At 36.0% G+C, this 25,216-nt stretch overlaps 3 protein-coding genes across 7 annotated transcripts in view; 1 reads left to right on the top strand and 2 right to left on the bottom strand.

Annotated features, from left to right (window-relative positions):
• The window catches only part of LOC5568309 (breast cancer anti-estrogen resistance protein 1), a 451,449-nt gene that overhangs the window by 207,853 nt on the left and 218,380 nt on the right, over positions 1-25,216 (bottom strand). The window lies entirely within an intron of this gene.
• Positions 1,499-24,297, top strand: LOC5570242. 4 transcript variants are annotated; one of them, XM_021841387.1, is made up of 9 exons: positions 1,501-1,718; positions 1,773-1,963; positions 14,852-15,057; positions 15,218-15,285; positions 15,339-15,426; positions 15,703-15,786; positions 15,856-15,976; positions 22,722-23,218; positions 23,825-24,297. In XM_021841387.1, exons 3-9 carry the CDS (start codon positions 14,865-14,867, stop codon positions 24,247-24,249), a joined length of 1,476 nt encoding a protein of 491 aa, XP_021697079.1. In that variant the 5' UTR covers positions 1,501-1,718; positions 1,773-1,963; positions 14,852-14,864; the 3' UTR covers positions 24,250-24,297. The 4 variants fall into 4 exon arrangements, with proteins under 4 accessions (XP_021697080.1, XP_021697079.1, XP_021697078.1 ...); XM_021841388.1 differs by having other exon boundaries at positions 1,499-1,963; positions 15,348-15,426; XM_021841386.1 differs by having other exon boundaries at positions 1,501-1,963.
• Positions 10,094-25,216, bottom strand: part of LOC110675709 — a 30,729-nt gene continuing 15,606 nt past the window's right edge. The window contains exon 4 of the mRNA XM_021841391.1: positions 10,094-10,925. Coding sequence (XP_021697083.1) covers positions 10,841-10,925 — 85 coding nt within the window. The 3' untranslated portion in view covers positions 10,094-10,840. The remainder of the gene's footprint in view (positions 10,926-25,216) is intronic.

The following is a 25,216-nucleotide window of genomic DNA, read 5'->3' as shown; positions in this document are numbered from 1 at the left end:
TGTCAAAATGAATAAGTTACATTGAAATTAAATCTGTGGTTGCAGAGAAACAAATAACACGCTAGGTTACATACAGATTGCTAAGTCACATGTGTGTAACAGCATGCAGTTTGTTTACCATTTGTCATAGGGGAAAGGGTAAAAAAATGAACAGGATGGTAAAATGAACACCAAACTTGTTACGCATGAACAACAAATTTCAATGATTTTTATTGCGCACGGATGATTTAGAGCATAAATAAGAGTGTTTTTGTTGATACGGAGATAAATTGAAGTCAGAACCACGTTCAGAAATTAAAACTTATGTAATTTTAGGCACGGAGATGTTGAGGTTTTTCAAAGAGGTGAATATCGTTATGATATGATGTCGAAGCAGAAACCTTTAGAACTGTTTTCGAAGGGATTATAATCATTCATAGATGTTTTTAGGACTGTGATTAAAAAAATCAAAAATGTTTGTTTTGCTCGTGTGTTTTACCACCAACATAAAATGAACATTTCCATAATATATTAATGACAATGAAAGTTTGTGAAAATTTAGCTGTCTTAGTCTTAATTCGTGTCGCTGCTTTAATTAACATCTCTTATTTTGATGTTGTGCGATAGAACTAATTATAATTAGTAAACAAATTAATAAATGAAGGACAATTTCTGCGAGTAGACATATCACAGAACATCGAGTTACATTTGCAATGTTCTCTTTATTACTTTTGTGGGGAACGCCAATCTTTGAGCCGATGACACGGAATGACGAGAACTAGTTTAAGAAGGCAGGATCCGTCATCAATTCGATAATTTTCAAAAGCAGTTTTTTCGAACAAAATCATGAATATATTCATGTGTTCACTGTATTTTATTCTATAATCGAAACACAGTGAACACATTTTCGACGAGTAAATTTCAGTTTTGAACAGAAAAATGGCTATTGAAGTTTCGGTGATTACGATGACGGATCCTTTAACGTTAAAGTGTTTGGGTCCTCTAGACAATTCGTAATGGATTAAATACATCGGCATTTGACACGTTTCGCCGAGAGAGGCGCTTTTGACTTTTCTCACCTCTAACGGAAACTGATGGAAAGTACTGAACGTTCCATTGAACTCCGATAGATGGTGACTCAGTAGAGTAAACAATCCTACAGTGGATGTACCAAATAAGGGCCAATGATATATTAAGAATTATTATATTAAAATAAGGTATTCAGCGTACAGTTCACAAATGTTCAAATTATTTTAAATGGACCATTCATGAAATATATCGGCTTGAGTCTTGGTTTTGATTAATAGTGTCAAAATTTTATGTTAAAAACAATAAAAAAAATAAGTTTGTTCCTGAGAATGGAACGGGACGGTAATTTCGCATAATGACAACAGTGCGACAAGATAAAAGAGATTTCACAATGTACTCTAACTAACAGAAAACCTCGTAAGAAACTGTCACCGTGTGTGTGAAAAAAGCCAAAAAAAAATATTTCTCTCCTTGTTTTGCTCAAACGAAACCGAAGGAAACATCTGCAACGTCGTCGTCGTGTTGGCTCAGCTGTCAATTTGTTGTGTTATTATTGTGTTCCTTTCGCGAATCATATCCAGCTTGTTGTATTTAGTTGGAAATACCTTCAGTTTTTTGCAAATATCGAGCAAACCGCTAAGAACAGACAGATTGTGAAGCAGTGTTTAATTAATTCGGTGATACCATTCAGCAGCCGATCTAGTTTGTTGGTAATTGCACGACGACCGCAGCTAGAATTTATATAACGAATTTCCGATACATAGTGCGGACACCATCAAGGATTCTTAATGCAACAGGACCTTCCAGCCGGCGTCGAGCAGGAAATAGCAAACTGATGATCACCTAATAGATGTTTAAGCCGGAAAACCAAATCAGGACCGACGAAAAACAATACTTTAGCACGTAAGCCCAAAGGAACGCTCATCCAAGAGAAATCAGCTGCTACTTCCTACAGGTAGGCATGAGTTTGGCATCTGCTTCCAATAAGAAATGGCGTTACATACCAACTGCGGCAAAGTATGCTTCTCAGCTTAGTGTTCTTATGAGCTTCTCCACAGCTATTAACTGAGAGCTTACTTTGCCGATTGACCATTTAAAATGATACTCCATGCCCTCGAAAATCGAGTAAATTTCAAAACCGAAAAGATCCTTGACCGATGAAATTCAAACCAATGACCCCAAGCTTGGTCTAACCGAATAGCTGTGAGTTTACGGTTATCTGGGCCCCAAATTTTGGAATGCCCTCAACTCTTTTTGCTTCGGTCAATTTGTATGAAACCCTGCAGTAAGATGCCTATAATAACTTTTGAAAATACAATACAACCTATGATATTGAGCAGATTACAAATTCAACGATTCCAGGGTGTCCGCTACCTGGAACACCTGTAATTATTTGGGAATTTCATCCCACCTGAAAAAAAAAAAAACTAGAATTCTTAGGGAATTTCTGCCACAAACATGGAAATTGTTATGAACCAGTAAGGGTAGAATATGTTCATTTTGTGGCACGAACTCTTTTCAATCAAATAAATTTAGTACTAATTTATTTATGAGTTTTCCAATCATTCCAATATTTTCCCCATTACTATGTTTCTTGTAAGAATAGGGCAAAAATTGAAACAAAAAAACAGCGTATATTTTATAGAGACCTTTAGGAAATCCGAGAAAAAAAAACGCCCGGAGAAACTTTCTGCTTTCGCCGTTGATTTTTTCGTTAAGTTCGTATTCACACTAGAAGGTAGAAGATTTACTAAGAATTCCAGAAAAAAATTAAGGATTTTAGATCAATAAAAAAAATGTTCTGTACAAGTACGTTGATGAACAGAAATATTAATAATGCAGCCAAATTTTACGAAATTTGTAGTAATTAGTTCACACCAATGCTTCTCAGCAAGAAGTGTTAGTAATATGATTGGAAAAGTTAGTGGAATTCCTGAAGTCATTCTATAGTTCATACTTTGCAGATGTTTTTCGCTTTAATATCTATATAAAGCAAACTTGTTATATTTTAAGAAATTAAATAAAAAGCTCCCAAAATTGTTCCCATTACTTCTCGATTACTTTTTCAAATCGACGTAAGTAACTTTCACACGGTTTTGAGAAAATTAATTAAGAAGAATCACAACCTGTCTTCGAAAACTGTTTTAAAATGATTCAACTTTTTAACATTTTTTCGCCGTGTACATCGCTTAAATTTTGCATACAATCAGCTCGCGTTCTAAAACTTGGTAGTTTCTATTATTTCCCACAAAAAATATAACAAAATGATAAGCCGTTTCATTCAGTTACTTTCGACGTTTTTGTACCAGTGTAAAATCGGCTCAAGTAGTGTTTTTTTTTATTCGTGGTTAAGTCACTTTGTCTCTCCATACAACGGAGCGGTGAAAGTAGCGGTTGGGTTGCGAAAGTTTAAATTCTTACTTACGCCGTTTTGTAATTCCGCAATTTAACGTTCTAAAAGTGAAAAACCTAGTTGGGTAAGAGCGGAACGTGTGGAATTTCGTCTGCGATACACGTAGGACCGATAAAGTAAGTTTGTTCACTTTTTTGACTTGAGACTATTTGAATAAGTTTTCGAGACTTTAAGTGGTTAACACACTTAGAACAAAAATGTATGCACCAAATAACTAAAGATATCTTTTTCCTTGGTTCCTTTAAGAGTTTTTTTTTCTTATTTTATTTTTTTATTCCTTTTTTTCTTTTATTTTTTTTAACATATTTTCAACAATTACTGTCTACTGTTAAGGTGATTGTAGAACGAAGCCACACCTCACATTTTCAAGAGCACAAGACTTGAGAACCAAACAGCGCTCTGCGTTGAAAATTTATCCCATTGATCACCAGCAAGCAAGCAATTTGATTGATTTTCAACGCAAACTGTTGTGCACTTGAAAATTCAAAGTTTGGTTTTGTTTTATAATCACCTTAATGATTATAATTAACCTTTACAGTACTAAGTGCCGACATCAAAGTTCCAAAATTATGTAACTTCACAATCGTTTCATCGATTTCGATTAAATTATCAGAACAGAAATTTCGATTGAATTATTCAGCAGAAAAACTGCAGTTGAAGTTTCGATCATGACGATTATTACGATGATGGATCGTTGAACGTTAACGCTCTGGTGCAAACAGAGAACAGTTGTCAAAATTACCACGTACCACGTGGAGACGAAATGACAAATGAAAGAAAAGGCTGTTAAGGTGATTATAAAACGAAGCCAAACTTTGAATTTTCAAGTGCACAAGACTGGAGAATCGGACAACAGTTCGCGTTGAAAATCAATCAAATTACTTGCTTGCTGGTGGTGACCAATGGGATAAATTTTCAACGCGTAGCGCTGGTTAGTTCTCTCTTCGTTATATAATCACCTTAAGAAGTTAAGCAGCTTTCAAGTTTGACAAAATTCATAATGAACCTTAGGAAAAATTTGCGGAAAAGCTCATCAAAAGTTTATTGTGTGCTTGTTTAACCTTCATTAATGCATAAATAGGCAATGTTGTAGAATGTGTTGATTTTTGTTCAATGATTGAACTTGTTATTAAGATTATGATTACTGAATAAAATTAGCGACACCCTGGTTTCTCGGGCACCGTTCAAACAGAAATAAAATAATGATAAAATACAATTTTACATCTATTTCAAGAGTTTCATGGAAATGGTAATGGTATCTTTGTTGGAAAAAAATATCACATAACATTTATGACATTTTTTATATGTAAATTTTAAAAGGTGATTAAAAAATAAACCATTACAAGATAGAAACAATTGATATTTATTTTGATAACGTTTATTCGTCAGCGGCTTAAAGCCTGAAAAGATGACACATACTGAAAAGAACCCTTCAGGATACCTTTTTATTGTTATAAAAGAAGCAGGACACTGTCAAATACGACCAAACAAATCGTAGAGCACCGTGATTGTTAATGGAAAAATAATCCCTAATGATTGCATGTCACAAAACATGTTAAACTACCAAAAATGCTATAACAATATTACTATAATGCACGGGTTTAGTTGAAATTTGGCATGATCACTCTCTATTATGTAAACTTCTAAACGAGCACAGTATTTTGGTTAAAACAAATGCTGCACATCGAGAAAAAAAAAATGTTTTTCATAAACCAAATTATGATTTTTAAATCGACTTACCAACCCGAACTAGATCGAAAAACTAAATACGATGTATTGTAAGGTAAATCAAATTCTTTCATTTAAGATGTATTCTAGGAAGACTGTTTTAAAATTTTTTGATTTAGTTTTTTGTTGTTGGAACTTAAACAGACAATCAATTAACGGTAAGCACAACCTTAAGGCATGTCAACTATTGAACTCTTCTAACTCTGTTGAAATGTACGTGCATTTGCATTAGTATTGGTTTCATTCCATTCCATTTGATTCAAATTATCATTTAAGGTGAAACAGTTAGGAATCAACTTCTAAGATTGCACTGAAACTTCAAAGGCACAAATCTCGCGAAGAAAGCATCCAACAACAGTGAACTTTTTATTTTGGCTTTGTGCACTAGCCGAAAGCTTAAAATAAGAAGATCAGAAACATTTGCCAACTATTTCTCCAGTTTTGTGCCTTTGAAAACGTGAGTGAGGGCACAAGTCGGCCATTGTCACGGCCATCTTTGTATTCCGAGATGTTTCACCTTTAACCTAAGGTGAAACACGTTGGAATCAACTACTATAATTGCACTAAAACTTCAAAGGCACAAATCTCGCGAAGAAAGCATCCAACAACAGGGCACTTTTTATTTTGGCCTCGTGCACTAGCTTCTTCTTCTTTCTGGCGTTACGTCCCAACTGGGACAAAGCCTGCTTCTCAGATTAGTGTTCTTATGAGCACTTCCACAGTTATTAACTGAGAGCTTTCTTTGCCGATTGACCATTTTTGCATGTGTATATTGTGTGGCAGGTACGAAGATACTCTATGCCCTGGGAATCGAGAAAATTTCCTTTACGAAAAGATCCTCGACCAGCGGGATTCGAACCCACGACTCTCAGCATGGTCATGCTGAATAGCTGCGCGTTTACCGCTACGGCTATCTGGGCCGTAGCAGAAAGCTTGAAATAAGAAGATCAGAAACGTTTGCCAACTATTTCTCAAGTTTAGTGCCTTCGAAAACGTGAGTAGGGGCACAAGTCGGCTATTTTTGGATTCCGAGATGTTTCACCTTAATAGTGTCGTACAATAGAGTCCTACATTTTTTTTATTAAATCTTGTTTTTATTTGATAATACGGTAGATTATGTTGTTTCAATTACTTTGGCAAACTTCCCTGCTCAAATAACGGCTAATTTATAATTGAACTCTTATTCAAAAATGCCTTGAAAATACGTGGTTAATAGACAGCCCCTTATTTCTCAAGAAACTTATATTTTTAGAATTTGTGTCGATATTGACCATCGATCATCTGGTTTTGTAGATATTTCGATATCCCTTGGGGAACCGACATATCCCATATAAAATTTCTTTGACCGCCATTTTATTTTTAGTCAATTTATCAAATAATAATAATAATAATAAAATGTAAGCTACACAATGTAATAAAATCAGGAGCTTCTCTGAAAAAATCATAGAAATCGGTTGCGTTTTCTCCAAGAAATCTAAAAATTAGAATATAATTTTTTTTATGTTTTTAAGATCTTTTTCAACGGAGTGGTACCAGAAACATTAATGTTCATTCACATTATTTATGGCGGTCCCCCAAGATTTTGTGGATTATCGCTGTATCCAGATAAAGAAAGATCAGTATCGACACATATTCTGCAGGTGTTTTTTGAAAACTTGTAAATAATTGTGCGAAAAAAATTGAAAAATAAGTTTTAATGGTAAAAAAGGGATCCTACTACTGCAAAGAAGGGTTAAGCATTGTTTTTCTGTGGAAAATATAAGATGAATAAACTAATTGTTTTGCAATTTTATTTAGAAATCTTTATCGTTTGATAATGAATCATCGAGAGCTAATTTTTTTCTGCATTTTTACTCTATTTGTCACTGTTGATTTATAGCTGCGTTTTGTTGGCATATGTCTTTCATAAAGCCAAAAATGTGCACGTTGGCTTCCAGTTTGCCCTCCATGTATAAGGTTTATATGTCGTACTCTTATAATAGTCCGGCTCTTAAAGTATCGTTGAGCAATCGTAGGATCACAACCGGGAAATAGCCGTGAAGCTTCATCGACAGTTTTCTGTACTATATTGGTTTTGCTTTCAAATCCGGCTCTTCCGTTTGTGGAAATGAAAACCTACTCCAGTGGGTATCCCATTTCGATGAACTCGTTAATGGGCGAAGTTAATCCACCATAGGATAAGTTCGCTAGGTATAGTTGCAGATGCTGTGAATTACATTTGCATGTCGGTGAACCAAGCTCCGGATGCGTTATTTTTAACTTATGCGCTACCCATCCTAGTAAGTAGACAAATCCATAATATTTCTGATCAGACAATAAAATATCAGTTGGCAGCAATTTTCGCTCAACTTGCACTGAATCTGCTTCGGGATTTGAATTTTTTTTCGGGATGATTCATGTTATCATTGATAAACAGGATATTTTTGATATCCTGGAATGTTCCCTTTAAAAACAAAATATTTTTTAAGAATCAAAATATGATCAATGTTTCCTCGGATAACGAACTGTAACATTTTAACTTTACTTTTTAAACAATTTATTACATTCAAACATTATATTTTAATGGTAAATGTTGTTATGCATTTGCAATTCTCTTCTACCTGGGTTACTCCTTAATGTTTCATATTATTCGATGCACTATGGCAGGGGTTTTAGCCTTTCTGGCTTGCGGAGCACTTTTTGAAACAAAAATGTTGCGCGAAGCACATGTTCTTCATCATCAATTCGTTTGAAATTTTGATTTTTTACAAGCTTCCTACGAAAATCATGAAGTGAAATTTGTGTTGGACATTCTTTCATTGATTTCGATTTTAGTTTTAAAATTGAATTTATGTTTTTCAGTCTATTTTTTCAACTATTTAAAAATTCGTGGCTTGAAAACATCAAAATTACTTTGGTTGGCATTTTTTTTCTATTTAGTTGTTAGTGCGATCAACTGAGCGATTAACCACAAGTTCAGAACTGTAGGAAATTTTCATACCTTTGATGAAACTCGTGGAATATTCCTAATTGTGTACAACAGTGTCAATTAAGGTTGTTTTATTTTGAAGATTCTTTACATTATTTTTTGATCCTTATAAATTTGATTGATTTGTTTTTCAATAGTCAAAACATTTTTTATTCAAAAAATAGTTAAATTTTGTGGGGTTTGAATACAAGAAATCTAATCAATGACTTAACGTTAAACAGAGTGAATTATCACAATTAATTTGATTTCTGAAGGAGATTACAAAATACATAAGGCAGATCTGGACGCTGATTGATAGTTTATACAGTTTTAGGCAGGATTCTCAAATAAATTTCAAGGAAAACTTGGACAGAATTCCCACAAGATTTTCACAGGATTTTCTTACAGAATTTTGAGCTGATTTTCCGAAGGAATCCTGAAAACAGTTTTCACAGAATCCCCGTATTCTCGCAAAATCCCGAATTTTATTATAAGAAAATCCTAAGCCGGATTTTCTAATGATGCTTGATGAGATTCTGACGAAATCCAATGAATATTTGTGACAGAATCCTTAGAATACTTTTTTATAAAAGCTTAGGCAAGGCTCCAGGCCAGAATTTTTAAATAATCCTGGGCATTATTCTGACGAAATCATAAACGCAGTTCTCACAGAATATTCGGCAAGATTATCATAAAACATGTCTTCTTCTTGGCATAACGTCCCCACTGGACAGAGCCTGCTTCTCAGCAGTTCAATGAGCACTTCCATAGTTGTTAACTGAGAGCTTTCTTTTCCAAAGTTGTCATTTTCGCATTTGTATATCGTGTGGCAGGTACGATGATACTCTATGTCTAGGGAAGTCAAAGCAATTTCCATTACGAAAAGATCCTGGATCGACCGGGAATCGAACCCAGACACCTTCAGCATGGCTTTGCTTTGTAGCCGCGAACTCTAACCACTCGGCTAAGGAAGGCCCCATGTAGCATGTATTTATGTTCAATCGCTTCAAAGGAAATTTTCGAAACTGCTACACTAAAAAAATGGTTCGCCGCACAATACTGTACCTGAGATTTGGCCCGCCATTTAAAAAGTTTGGACTGCCCTGCTGTCGAACATCACTAACTCAGTACTTCATAAACTGTGCACCGTAACAGATACGCCGCAAGTTGGATCATTATTAACTTGAAAACAAGCCCATAATCATAAATTTTAAACGTCAGGTAAAATTATAAGTGGAATATTAAATAATAACAGACGCTTAGATCATATTTCATTTGTGAGGTATATATTTCAAAGTTGCATATTACGAAACTATATTTTTGTTACTTACACCCATTAGGTTCCAACCCCTTCATTTGAATTATATCATATCTTTGAGGTTGAATTAGAAAAAAATGTCTCAATATTGTACAAAACTTTTTTTTTAGTATTGAGCTTCCTATTCAAACTTACCTTATTTTGTTGTCTTCGTATGGCCACAGAGGATCTTCAGGTATTTAGGTACATTGTGCCAAGGAATGTGAGTTCGATTCCCGCTCCAAGTAGATAAAAATGCAAATGCAAATGTTGACGGTGCCTTTTGATAATCGATGCACAGTCACAGACAAACATACATAAACTCGCATTTATTTCATCTTTCGAGTTTGGAGTTTGTACACTACCGCCACCTAGCTGCCGTAAGGCGAAAATCAGTATTTTTAGCATTGGGCGTTAATGTTCGCGGTACCATATATTAAATATATAATTGTTCTAACTGTTATGTCTGTTTGTCTGGGGTGTCAAATTTCAAAACCATTATCTTTCTTTCTTATTTTCCATTGTTTTATTGTCAACAAAATTCAACATTTTTTTACATCAATTAAAACCAAATTTTTTACAATATTCTTCACAGAATACTTCCTTATAAAACTTATCTAGAGATGGTAATATGGAGTTAATGAAGTTTATATCATACGGTATGGTAGTAACGTGGATGCCTTTTGTGGTATATACTACAAAATGGCATTTTTTTGCTCGTGTTACGTGCAATTGAAATTGCACTTGGTAATAGTATTGGTGCGAACGGATAAGGTGTCCTGAATCGTTCAAATAATCAGCCTTAGTTGGCTCCTGAAACCTTATTTTGTAAGGACATTTTATTTCAATGATTTCAGCTCGACAACAACAAATTCCGTCCGGTGATGCCGCCAAATAGTGTCGAGACAAGTCAATGAAAAGGCCGCACTCTCGGAATGTCTTCGAACTTAGATTTTGGGCTTGAAACAGCTGAAATGCCTCTTTTTCGCGAGACTTTCCCCATGCGATAGCCGGAATCTTGGACAGATCTTTTGCTTCAAAGTTGTATCGTGCGGGTGTGACGCTGCATGCCTTATTTTGCGTACAGCTTGTTCTTATCGCTGTGCAAATTCCTTTGATGTTGGAAGCGGTAATTCTACTCCTGCGTGCTTCGAACCAACTTTTGTTGCCATTTTGTCCCATTGTATTCTGTTCTAGCTGACTGGCTTTATTCTCGTCAACATAGTTGATGTCTTCGACCGTAGTTTCGAAAAGCGATTTTCGCAAATAGAAGTGGTCATTCGCCAAGCCATGAATATTGGCTTTTCTACTTGTGTGAATGCTCAAGTTGAGTCCACTGTTCAATGAACGATTCACAAAATCGGTCGTGGCTGATGTTGATTTTGTTCGATTGTAGTGTGTTTCTTTTGTCTTTTGTCGCTTCCTCAACATTAACGAAATGGGTTCATTAATGGAACGTTTCGGTGCATGTTTTGGGGGTCGATGCCAGGCTTGCAATGTGTTTGTGCACCCTAGATCCTGCGTAACGGTACCTAAAAATTGAAACATAAAATTGTTCAAGAGATTAGGTTTGATTAGTTTTCTTATCATTCATTGTTCAGATTGCAGGGTGTCCATTCAAAATCAGTTTTTGGATTCCCGGATTTTTCCCGGATGCATAAACTTTCAAAAATAAACGATTTCAGTTTGGCTACAACTTTTTACTTCTTTCATGCAAAATGGTTCAATTTGAAAGACTTGATCTAAGATAGCTACGAATAAATTTCGATTACATCTTCCAAATGTCGTGACCGTGTGTTCAAAACAGTTTGAATTTCGATTTTTTTTTTGACATATAAACTTTAAATTGAAATATCTAATAGATATTTCAACAAACCTTCATGGATTATCAGAACTGAATTTTAAGTTAACTTAAGACTAGGTCTTCATTTTTTCTACACTATATATTTTTTTTCTTTGTCAATTGGATATGTTGAAGAATGTATTCCTACAGAGGAAATACCCTACTGGGAATCTTGTAATCAGAAGGCACAGTAAGTGTTTGATTAGTTTGAATTTTCAATCGAGTTGGCAAAATTACAGGAGATACTGAGCACTAAATATAAACTTAATACAAATGGTATCTAAGTTAAGACCATAGTTTTTTTTTGTTTTTCACAAGGAGGAAATCTGCAAACAGATCCCCTGAGAAGGTATACCTTATAATTATAACTCAGGGAATGCGGGGATGACGCACCAACGAGGACCCGCTAAAACCAGCCTATGCACTGTACTTGAGCAATTATTTTAGAATTGCTCAAGTGGTGTACAGTGCATCGACATTACCCTTGGCCTCATACACTTATCTCCCCGGAACCATCTTACGGTATTTCTTCGGGGAGGGGTCATATAGCACAACACGTGTAGCAGAAGTAGCCTAGGCAAACTGCTTCTCCTAGCCGACTTAAACAATGTTACAAGGAACCAGCCTCGGCAGGGCTAATCCTCTGCAGCCAACTCTTGGTCGGCGCGCCATAGGCGCTGCAATTCTAACATAATGCGAGTGACAGCCGTGATTACTGCATTCCAGCACTCGGCATCCGCACACATTCTCTCTATTATATTGCCGGGGGACGTGTCCCCTCCGCATGTAGCGAGCATGCGACCTCTCACAACAATGAAACGAGGGCAATCGAACACGACATGCTCCGTTGTTTCCTCCACACCAGGCTTCCCAAATGTACCGCCTCACGACAGTATTTCGACGGCTGTCATCAACTGCTTCCCATAACAGCCTTTTGAATGATCTATCCATGACAGCCTACCATGAGGTGGTCATGCGACATGTAACGATGCCGTCTTGTACAGCACACGGCAGATTGGTCACATTGCCTGTAGTGTGTTCGTTTGCCGATGACAAGCTCGGTTGTTCATTCATAACATGTCTCGTACACCCGAGCGTCGTACTGGCAAAATGAATATGCAGTCGGGGCCTCTCGTGTTCTGTATTTTGCGCAATGTGATACGTCACGCTTAAGCATTTTCAAACGTATTTTTTGAATCTTTAAAATGTTTGCTCTGCAATCACTAGACTATGCGCCTACAAGACGAACATAGTTTTGAACATAATCATATTATCAATGATTTTCAAATCATATTACTCAAAATACGTTCATATTCTCCTTTTTGTACAACATTGTATTCTTATGTGTAAAATGTTTAGCGTGAATCTCAAGTTTCATGACAGCCCACGACAGCATTCTCGCGACAGCTGGCTTGAGTAGCCGAAGTCTGTCACAGCCCTTCGGTGGCTGCAATGTAAGACAGCCCGTTCGGCTCGCTACGACATGATCACGAATGCTGTCAGCTGAGTTCGTTTGGTAGCGACTGTTCCAATACAGCCAACATTCATGCGTGTGTGTCTGGTTGCCATTACGTTCAATGTTTGTTGCGAAACTTACAGCAGCAAGAGGCAGTGAAAACACACAGCGAATGTCGGCAGGGTGTTTTCGGCTGCTGTCGTGTCGAGGCTGTACATTTGGAAGTTGGAGTCCACACCAGCACAATTGGGGCACACAGGAGATTCTAAGTGCCCGAACCTATGCAGTTACTGTCTATAGCAATCATGTCCTGACAGAAACTGCGTCAGGTTCACTTCCCCATGGTTTCTACCATACTAATCTGTCACATTTGGTATTAGCCGACTGATTTTTTAGTACCACCCTAACTTGTTTATTAAAAAAAAACATTACTCGCGAACTATAAGAGATAGAAATTTGGGTTCTTCGGTAAAGCTGCTCCAAGTTGGTTATTCCAAAACTTTTTAGAAAATTGTATAGACCTAAACTGCCCATTAGACCTATTCATTTGTCTGGAAATTTCCCAGTCAACCAATACTTTGATTTTTTATGTCAAAATGAACTTCTTGTCAAAATTTCAGTCATTTTGGAGATAATTTAGGTGTGCTTCAAATCAATTATATGTTTCTGAGCTGATTTCAAGCTTTAAAAATTCATAACTATCGAACGGAACACCAAAAATGATCGAAAATACCTCTACATAGTAGTTGATTCAATTCTACGAACATTTGTCGAACACACTTTTATGATTGGAGCAAGTTTTAACATAGTTTGGTTGAGGTTTGTGCTTCAAGGTTCTTGAAAATCACTATTTTTAGGGAGTGTTCTCTCTGAAAAGCACACCTGTATGAAACTTTCGGATTTTTAATTTACATAACATGATGACTATACATATCTAAAACTCAATCCCGATTTAAGTTACAATTTATCTTTCGGAAATAAATTATAAAAAATAGAAAATTAGGAAGGACTTTTATAAACCCGCTGTGGATGAGCTTTGGCGGGTGTAAAAAATGATTGTTTTCAAATCTTTCTGAATCGTCAATGAAATGCAATCCAAACAATCATCACTTGGAAAGAAAAAGCAATGCTAACTTGTTCAATTCATTCATTGGTTGGTACATGTGTCATGCGTGAATTAACTATCATCAGGTTGCGATGCGGTTTTCGATCTTTGGGCATTTTTTGTAATTTATTGCCTTAAGCAATATGTAAGCTGTTAATGGTTAATGAATTCATAGATTTATTTCGTTCGATTCCTGTTGACTATGTTCTGAAAAACTAATGTCAATGTGTGTTTTTTCTACCATATATATTCAGAAAACTGTGATTTTTGGGTACTATGGAGAACAAATCATGATCAAACAATGTTTAAACTCATTTTAATCTTATTTGCGTGTTCGACAAACTTGAACAGAATAGAATTAGCTTTCAAATAGTGGTAATAGCAAGTGGTTTTGATTTTCCAAATGCTAGTTATGATTTTTCAAACCTTGAAATTAGCCCTAAAACACATTTTTAACTTGAAGCATACTAAAATCTTTATCAAATTAGCTGAAAATTTGACCATACATTGTTCTTAGTACAAGAATTCAGGATACCGCTTGACCGGTAGATTTCCAGACATTTTTTCAAATATGAACAGGTCTACTGCCCATAAATGCATATCAGTCCCATGTTTGCTGGATTTCCTATTAACATGGGACAATTATGCGTTTATGGGCAGTAAATGCGCCAAGAAAAAAGTTTATATTCTGATCTCGTAAACCATGTGGGTCACCCTAACTTCACATCACCGAAAAAACTGTCTGAAAAGTATGGAGAAACTTTGCCGAAGACACCATATATCTAAAATTGACGGTTGAGACACAATCATTTTTGTCTTCCTAGTAATGTGCAATGGCTTTTAGGGCGAGATCACAGGTTATGCGAGAAATGTAGGGATCCTTTTGATTTATTTCGCCAGGGTTTTTTAAGTGAATCTTGAAGGAAACCAAGTAGTTCTGTATTCTATAATCACTTAATTTACTTCTTTAACAAATGTTTACATCGGGGTATTTTCTCGGCCAAATTGTCTGAAACTTTGCAATAAAAAGCACTTGAATCATAATCTTTTGCAGGGAAATCATCATCATGCCAACGAAGTGTTTCGCATTTGGGTGTAAAAGCATTTTACGCAAAAATCATATAAAATTTTATAGATTGCCTACCGGAAAGCATAGATTGAAGAAGTGGTTGCAAATACTAAAAATTGGAGGAACTCTAAATCACCGAACAGCAAAAATATGCTCGCTTCATTTCTCCCGCAATCAATTCCTTAATTCTGGTGAGTATAAGAATTTTTTGTCGAAGCTTCCATTTCGTGGGTGTCTTGGATACTATTTTTTTAAATCACGTTCTTCAATCCGTAACGATCAATCCAATGTACATTCTAACCTTACGATGCATTTCAAAATTTACTATAATTTCGATTATTTATTCAACAGTTTCTTACATACTTCGACCTCGTGCAGTTCCAGATCAGAATATATATGAATTTTCGCAAAAATCGGAGGTAAAAAAAATAGATACGTGTTGCTTCAACATAAGTGTTTAATTTTTTTTTAGTTAACTCAGGTGCCGCTCGAAGTGATGGAGTGCATTTCCGACTCTGTGGTAAACATTGACATGGATAATCATTCACCTACGACGAAAGGTAAATTAAAAATTTGGCATAGTTTATGTACGTGTTTTTTTAATGTCAGGCAACATTTCCAGAAGTGCCTTATAATAAATTAGTTATTTATTGATTTATTAATTCAGACTATCATATCATATCATATCTGTAACTATTGTAAGTCTCAAAATTAGTGACTACCGCTCCCCCTTAAAATGCTACGTATTTTAAACCCTCAAATAACCGTTATTGCAAAAATTTAATTTAATATTGTTTGTGCAAGTCAATACAAAAAAAGTTTGCTTTTCACTACAGGTAACCGTTTCGATCAACCATTTAGAACGTATCTACCCAGTTCACGCAAAAGGATAGTACAATCATCTGAACAAGTTTTAGAATGTACGTATATTTTATGATTGTCTCATCAGGTTTTTTTTACTTAGTTTAATATATTTGTGTTCTTTATAGATGTTCCCTCTTGCTCCGATAATTTTGGAAGTGATGTAGCTTCATATGTAGAACTGGAAACTGCAGAGGAAAAAGAATTAAGTTTTGAGGGTGTATCTAATGCAGTCGATGGTAGCGATAGGTATGACAAATTCAGTTAAATATAATGGGATTGGCATTTTTTGTGACTTAACTCTCTTTTTCCAACGACTTTGGGCTAAATTTTACGAAATCAGTTCGAAACATTTTATTTGTTTTTCAATAGTAAATTGGTGGTTTATAAGCAATTTTACTATTGAAACAATTAGTTGTCTGCTGGATAGATTATATGAGTACGGAATCATATTCTAGAAACTATTATAAACTATTAACCTGATTCGGTTTGTCTGAAGTTCGTCGAAAAACAATGGCGCCCTGGAGCTAACAGAATCTCCAAATAAATCTCTAAATATCATGCAATCTCAAACGATATTACATAGAATTGAGTACGATTAGCACAAAAGCAAGCAATTCTGGACTAACACATCATGATTCTAATTTCAACATTATTCTGAAATACTGCTCCTTTGTTGGTTTCTTCTGCTTTTTCGTACAGAGTATGACACATGAAGATGCTTCGCAATAATAAGCATCTCGTTGATGAGTCGTTAAATTTATCAGTACAAATCAGAACAAAATCAGCATAAATCAGTACATAATCAAGCTGTGTGTATTTCACTATCTTCCTTGCAGAGAAGAATCTTCTTCTTCTTTCTGGCGTTAGGCCCCAACTGGGACAAAGCCTGCTTCTCAGATTAGTGTTCTTATGAGCACTTCCACAGTTATTAACTGAGAGCTTTCTTTGCCGATTGACCATTTTTGCATGTGTATATCGTGTGGCAGGTACGAAGATACTCTATGCCCTGGGAATCGAGAAAATTTCCTTTACGAAAAGATCCTCGACCAGCGGGATTCGAACCCACGACCCTCAGCATGGTCATGCTGAATAGCTGCGCGTTTACCGCTACGGCTATCTGGGCCGAGAAGAATGGCAATGGTGTATCAAATTGGTCCATTGAAACACAATGTTTAAATGCCAAAATTTGTTATTTTTTTTAATAAAAGTTAAAATGACAAAAATAATAACTCAGTTGGAATGGCATGAAAACTCAAGAATATCTTATTTATAATATCAAAACATTAAACAAAAAGAATTAAATATAGTTATTGTTTAGATATTGATCACAAAATAATAACTAAATTAATCATTAATCAAGATAAAAATAAACTCAGCTGTTGAAATTCTTATTCTGTAGTTTACTTTTGTCTCAATTTTTTACACACTTGACATTTTTACAAACTTTCAAGATTTGATGAAAATTTTCTATTGTTTGCAGGTTGCTCATTAACCGGGAAAAGCGGGAATGTATGGGAAAAATACAGGAAATTGTAGAAAACACCAGGAAAAAATACTATAAGCGAAACAAGCAAACTTTGCCAGAGGATTTACGACACCTTTGACAACTGTATTTTGTTTTCCAGAAAACATGTTTGGCAGATTTTTCTCACATTTGGTGAAATTCTGGCTGAGAATATCGTTCAGATTCAACTGAAATCTTATAGAAAACCATCATTGTGATACATACAACCATTCTATCGTATTTTATTTGAATAAATAGCAACGTCGTTTAGTTTTGTATAGTTCTTGATGTCATTCTTGGGAAATCTTCGATCGATTCCTGGAAGACACAGCTCGATGAGGAAGAAATAACTCGCAATAACATATGAATACCTTATTTTGGTATCATACCGTAATTAGGAATTGTTCAGTTATTAATACCTCAATTTGGTATTATAATGGTATTGCAAAAACTGTTAAAAAAAAATCAAAAATACTTCATCGAGGCATTCGACAGCTATTGAGGACTGAGAACTATTATTCAAAAATTTAAATTTTATAAGAAAATCCATCACGTATTATTTAGGTATTACAATACCTGATCTAGTTATCAGTTTGGTGTTAGTAGAGCATGCATGAGATATTATTTGAGGTATTTTCCCAGACAACCAAAATGTGCGTATAACTAAATCATCTGGAGGCTTTGCACGTGCAACATTTCACTTATAAGATGTCGCGAAAAAGCCTTCTACGTACAAAAGTGGAGGCAATATACGTGCATATTGTTGAAAACTTCACCACAGTGGAAACACAACAGCGGGACGAGAAAGGAACTTTACGGACCGGAGAAAGAGCAAAACACTTGTGTTCTCTTTAACGACACTCGAACGAATATTTATTCACATCATAATATAAACAATAACAACTCGACAACACACAACATAATCATGGTATGTCCATAAAACATATAAGTTGTCTCGAGCGCGAGAGGTGTCGATTGAACATACACGGAAAGTAACATTCAACACCCCCTCTCAAGTCGACAACTCGAGTATCACAGTAAAACTTATCACAGATCCTATCATCAATAGTCCAAAGCGTAACTGTTATCGTCTCATTCTCAAACACCAAAAAACAACACTTCTCTCTTCGTCAGATCGCCAAATCTTGGCACATTACAAAATCTCGTACACGATCACAACGTCAATAACAGTAACTTTTAACAAAACAATTCTTGTCTAACTAACACATCTTTCAACAAATCGTCAACTACATTGTCTAAAAATGCTCCTTCCCACGGCGACTCCTCCTTCGCCTTCTTTTCGCTCCAGTCTTCGCATTAGCTCTTCTCTGCACTATCGGTTCTTCAAATTCTCCTAAATTCATCACATTCTTCTTATCATTTTCTTTTCCGTTCAATGGTAGCTCCGGACTCCTCGCCGCCATGTTGCACTTCTCCACATCTGCATTTCTTACGACCGGCATGGCCGCTACCACTTTTCGTCGGTTGCACTCACACCAAACCTCCAACTCGTACAGTCTTCCTGTGTAGTGCCCGACACCAGACACTGTCCCTTGCTTCACAATTTCAGCTTTATTACCGGTGAAGTTCACCTCCATTCCTGATCACGCCACACGGTTGACCGAAAACAAATTGTGGCCCAAACCGGGGAGATACAGGACATTTCTCACTTCGCACTTTTTCATCTTCTCGCCGACGACAGCGTGCACCACTACATCGCCAAAGAATTCCGCCAACATCTTCTCACCGTTCGCCACGCTCACGCTCGTTGCTCCAATCGTCGCATTTCCTTGAAGACACTGGGATCCTTCACCATGTGGTCCGTCGCACCAGAGTCTAGGAACCACTGTACCTTCACCAGCTCTTCTTCTTCTTCTTTCGACGCTACGAAGCAAACGCCGGCACGATCCGAGGAGCGATCTTCTTCAACCACTATGTCTGCTTTGTTTCTACGTTTCACAAACTCGCTCTCACTCGGAATCACTAGCAAACGCACACGGCAATCGGCTTGCTTGCGCCCAATTTTTCCACACCGAAAACAACGCAGTTTTCGCCGCACATGCCAACTGGCCATGGCGACATCTTCACTTTTGGCTTCGGGGGTCAAAAAGTTCTTCTTCTTCATGTCCACATCAAGCAACCGCTTCTTCACAAACGCCAGTGTCACGCCGCCTGGAAGCGTTTCTATGGCGGTATCAAACGAATCAAACGACGACGGCATTGTCAACAACAAATGACAAATCGCGTCGGAATCTTCCACTGCCGCACCACTCTCCTTCAACTCGCTCATCGAACGATCAAACTTTAACAAGTGTTCCGGCAAACCACCAGCAGCCCCCTCTTCATATTTCAACCGGAGGAGCTGCTTCCGAATAAATAATTGCCCGGCAACACCGCAACGCTCAAACACTGCCTTTAGCGTGTCCCATATTTGCTTCGGATTCGCGCAGTCTTTCACAAGCTCCAGCTGACTATCCGCGATGGCCGAAATAATCATCGCCTTACACTTTTTCTCAGCGGCTCTTCGTTCCACCATTTGCCTTTTCTTCTCGATCTTCACTTCCGCGGAATCGGTGGCCATCTCACGCAACTCGTCGATCTCAGCGATCTCCCGGTGGACGCAATCGAGCAGATCGTACGTGTCGAGGACGGTCTCCATCCGGAACTTCCAGTTGTGGAAGCCGGCATCGTCGAACGCGGCAACTTTCACTTTCTCGTCCATCCCTGGGCCGATAACCTGTTGAAAACTTCACCACAGTGGAAACACAACAGCGGGACGAGAATAGTAGTTTACGTAACAAGTTGCAGAATGACGATTTTTACAGCACGAGTCGTACATTTGTCCAACGAGGCTTGCCGAGTTGGATAACTACGACGAGTGCTGAAAAAATCGAGTGCTGCAACGAGTTGCGTACAACATTTTTTGCAATTTCGTAGTACACCACTGGAGGGTATCAGAAATAACATCTGGATGCTTGCACCATCATTTTGCAATTTCTGAAAATAGTTGGGTAATGAGTCATTACGCAACTCAAAACAGTTGCGTAATGAGAAAGCGTTGTGTAATGAACCATTACAGCACTGGTTTCAGTTAGGTAATGACTATTCCCGCACTGTATACTTCAGTGCAGGAAAGTAGGCCGTTTCATGACAGATTGGCGTGATGAAAAACAGCCTATTACGATGAGAAATGGCAAAAAGGAACTTTACGGACCGGAGAAAGAGCAAAACACTTGTGTTCTCTTTAACGACACTCGAACGAATATTTATTCACATCATAATATAAACAATAACAACTCGACAACACACAACATAATCATGGTGTGTCCATAAAACATATAAGTTGTCTCGAGCGCGAGAGGTGTCGATTGAACATACACGGAAAGTAACATTCAACACATATATCATGTAATGAATAGTACCATACAATGCGAGTGTATAATTTTCCACCGAACTAACCTGTAATATTATGCGACTTAATTTATGATAACAAATGTTGATTTGACAGCTGCTACGGATTGATCCGACTTACTTTGTACGAGTGTACGAGACGAACTAAAATTTACAAATGAACTCAGATAAAAGGCGTTTTATGCGAGGAAATTTATCTATCTGACGATTTGACGTGTTTTGCGGGTTTGATGTAATTTGTATGAATAAACGAGTAATTACGTGAACTTTGATGCGATTTCTGGTTGTCTGGGTTACCTCTTATGCAGGGCTCATTCGTACCTCATTCAGGTTGTTAGCATAGGAAATTATCAGGTATCGTAGGTTTTTTCTCAAAAACATTTTTTGAAATTTGTTTACTAAATTTTTACTTGAAGTTTTTTTTTTTTCAACACACTGGAAATTTATGGCTAATATATTCAGCATTGGATCGACCAAAATGGAAAATTGATGCATCATTACAACCGTAATCTTGTATTCTTTAAAAAGCACTTGCAAAAATGTGGCGGAAAAATCTGAAAACTATTCAAAATTAATGAAACAGTCATTCAGTCATCGTGCAAAAGTTTGGAATCACTCCTTAGTATATATCGTCAAAAGTTTGGGTTTACCTGAGCCGCACGTAAATCATTTTTGTCAATAATTATGTTATTTTTCGAGTAATAAAGTAATACAGAAACAATCGATTTGATGAAAACATTTGCAACTTCTTCGATAATATAAAATAATCAAATTTAAAGACTTAATAAAAAAATAGATGAAATTGTAAACTGTGGGTTTGAATTTGAAAGAGATATGGTCGGTGTTCAGACAGACCGGACTAGAAGATATTTTGGCGTTTTAAAGATACATTAAGGACTCCATTAATTCTGATTTTCCGATGCTATTTTGATACAGATGTACCGATGTACCATCAAACATTTATTCTCTATTATGTATTTCAACATAAAAGCACAGATAACAGATGTTTATGTCCGATTGTAAAACTGTGTAAGACAATTAATGGTGATTTTAAGTGGCAACACAAGTAGCAATATCATGGTGGCGCTGTTATCGCTAAGTTCCCATAGTGATGTCGGTGGTGAATATGAAACATTTCAAGATACTTATATTCACCACTGATTGCAGCAATACGTTGTGTGGCGGCGCTAGTGTTTTCAACGTGTTTTAGTTTGAATATTTACACAAGTTTTCAGAAGATTTTTGTTCTAACATAAACATCTGTTATCTGTGATAAAAGTATTTTCGATATTCTGGATGCTTGGGGTAGGTTTTCCTGAACCCATTAAGGTGAATATGAATCGAAGCCATAACTGAAATTTTCAAGAGCACAAATCTGGAGAACCGATGGCTTCGACTCATTTTCACCTTAAAAACACTTAATCCAGTTTGTCTGAACGCCGACCATATGGACAAACATATATAAATGGTTCATTGAAAAATCTAAAAGAACAACATCGCTTTTAGCCTCTCTATCAGCAGCTTCAAATTTTTACCATAAAAAAAAAAAACATTTAAATCACTATAACCTTTTTTGTTTTTTAATATTTGTTTATTTGTTTACAAACAAAATAAACAAATATTTTAGCACGAAGTTTTCAGAAACTCTTCTATTTTCAGAATCTGCTTCGATTTTGATCATTGGTCATCTGGTTTTAAAGATAATCCGATGTTCTTTGGGGGGCTGACATTCTCCATGTAAAATATCTTTGGGCGTCATTTTGTTTAGTCAACTTTTGTTTTTTTTTTTGGTGAAAAAAAATGGAAAAAAAAAACAGAAAAGTTATAGCGATCTTAATTATATTTCTGTTTTAAAAATTTTATCCTGCTAGTAGACGTCAAATTAGGCCTTATAGTTACATCGAACTGTTGAACTTCGGTTGCTGTAATTTCAACAGCAGTGAATTCGGCAAAAAATTACAGTATACTGTAAAAAATGTTAGATGTATAGTTTATTACAATGGCGAAATAAGATAGTTTTAGTTTTTATTGTTTTATATTATTCCATGCTGTTCAATAATCAAAAGTTCTTTCTAGTTCAAGCTGCAACGAAAACATAAATCAAAGCCAAATTAAAGCGGTGACCACATCAGCTGGAATTCTATCGGTGGAAACATTATATGATGAACAAATGAAGTATCTAACTGGCCATAGCAAAGTTGAATTCAATTTCATTCTGCAGTACATGACAGCAAATCAGCCTGATTCAAAATGGCCAACGGAAAAATTGAGGCTATCGGAACAACTACTGCTAACATTAATAAAATACAGGCTTAATTTAGACTATTTGCTGCTGAGTATAATGTTCAAAATTGGTTGCAGAACAGTTTCCAAAATATTTTCTTATTGGACTAACTTGATGTACGATAAACTAAGTATTATAGACTTTTGGAGCTTGCGTGCCAAATCGGAAAGCTTGTACACAGTTATTCTAGACTGTACTGAGATCCCAATCGAGAAACCCATTTCTGCCGAAGAACAGCAAATAACATGGTCCTCGTATAAGAACTGCAATACGTTCAAAGGATTGATAGGTAAGTTTATGTTTCATAAAGTAATTTCCTGTGTATCGCAAAGGGCCCTAACCAATCGCATTACCTAATTCCGCGCATTTAATTCAAATTAAGAAAATAAATAAGTAAAAATTATTTATCTTTGCGGATTTTTGTATATAATTATTATAAGGTACCGTGGGACAAGTGGGTAATGGATTAGACTGGCCCAGCTCAGTATGGGAGAAAAATAAAGTTGTATGTGGCAAGTTAACAATATTTTGATCTATTATGCAAAAATTGCTGAAAATCTCAGAAATCTCTTACGTATCGTAATGTTCTGAACGGCCTCAAAGTTTTACGCATGCGTTTAAAATGTTAATTCACATATTCAGTAAAATATACCAATTATTTTCACTTACCCCATTTACCCACTTGCCCCACGGTACCTTAGTTTGCTTTTCTACAAAACAAATATACTTGTGTATAGATATATTCTGAACTACGGCATTTTACGATACACGTCACTACTTTGGATTTTTAGGATGAACCTTAAAGAAAATGACTGCTTCAGTTCTCATTTAATTATATAAGAAATGTAAACTAAAAAAACACATGGTCACCAATATATTTTTTTTATTTATTTAGGAATTGACGAAGCAGGAACCGTTATTTTTGTGTCCAAACTATTTGGAGGAGCAGCTACCGATAACACTATTGTTAAAAATTCTGGAATACTAGAGCTACTTTCTGCTGGAGATTTTATACTAGCTGACAGAGGATTTGAAGCAACGGATGCGCTGTCGGAAAAAGGGATTATTTTAAACAAACCTCCGAAGAAAAAAGGTTTACAAATGAGTGAAACTGAGGTCGCAACTACACGGTTAGTAGCATCTCGACGCATTAACGTCGAAAGAATAATTGGTCATGCTAAAAATAGTCGCATATTATCGCAAAAAGTTGACCATAGCATGTTTAAGCATATGGATACAATTTTTTATGTTATTTTTGCATTAGTAAACATCAAGGCCTCAATATGTAAACCTGTGAAAGTCGATTGTTGGTGTAAGTAGTGTTTCTCATGAAATAGAACAAAAAATGAATAAAGCAAATAACAATTATTAATTTGATTTTTGATAATGTTCTTCGATTACATCACAACAAACTGATAGTTTTGACAGCAAATGAGCAAATGAGTTCGTGGGAAGTTATTAGGCCGGTGACGGACCAGAATCCTCCAAAAATGCCGGGAATATCTAGGGTTACTACCCGTCTTGATTTAGCAGGACATGTCCTGATTTTGAATTTTGATTGAAGTGTCCTGATTTATTTTCCATCTTTCAAGTTTTCAAGTGCTTTTTTCTGCTTGCCGAACACCTTGAAATTTGACAGATAAATCTAATTAAGAAGAGCTATCATTCTATCGCTGTCAGAATCTTCGAAACTCTGATCATTTTTTTTACAAATGGTAGCAATCATGGGAACATAAGAATGTTTCACTCCGCCGCTTAATGTTTTATGAATTGCAAGAAGGCATTCCCTCATGTGAATGTCATCTTTTTGGAACTCAAAATAGTATCGAATTGAAGATGCTTTCAAAAAGCACATTTCAGTTGAGATAATATTAATAGAAACCATGACCGTAACTACTTACTATCACTACTACTACTTACAGGGGATTCACGACCGCCTAACATCTCGTACTCCACATAATAACTTACAAAAGCATGAGAATTTGGAAAGATTATAAACGAATGCTTCTCAGAATAATAAGATCTCTGTCAAAAACTTTGATTATTAGAAGGAACCTTAGTCATATTTTGGCGAGATCCTTAGCGGATTCTAACAACATCTGAATGGAAACATAACGGAAGCTTCTTTGTGAAATTTTTAATAATATTTTTAGCAGATTGTTTGTAAAACCATGATTTGAGGAATCATAGCGCATCTTCAATAAATCTGTGAAAAATGTTTTAGTGGATTTTGAATAAGTTTTTTAGATCCTATGAAGTAGTTTTCTGATATTAATAATAATTTTCT

The sequence above is a fragment of the Aedes aegypti genome, chromosome 2 (assembly GCF_002204515.2).
Source record: "Aedes aegypti strain LVP_AGWG chromosome 2, AaegL5.0 Primary Assembly, whole genome shotgun sequence".
Classification (NCBI taxonomy): Eukaryota; Metazoa; Arthropoda; class Insecta; order Diptera; family Culicidae; genus Aedes; species Aedes aegypti.
This window is presented reverse-complemented; position numbering and strand designations above follow the sequence as displayed.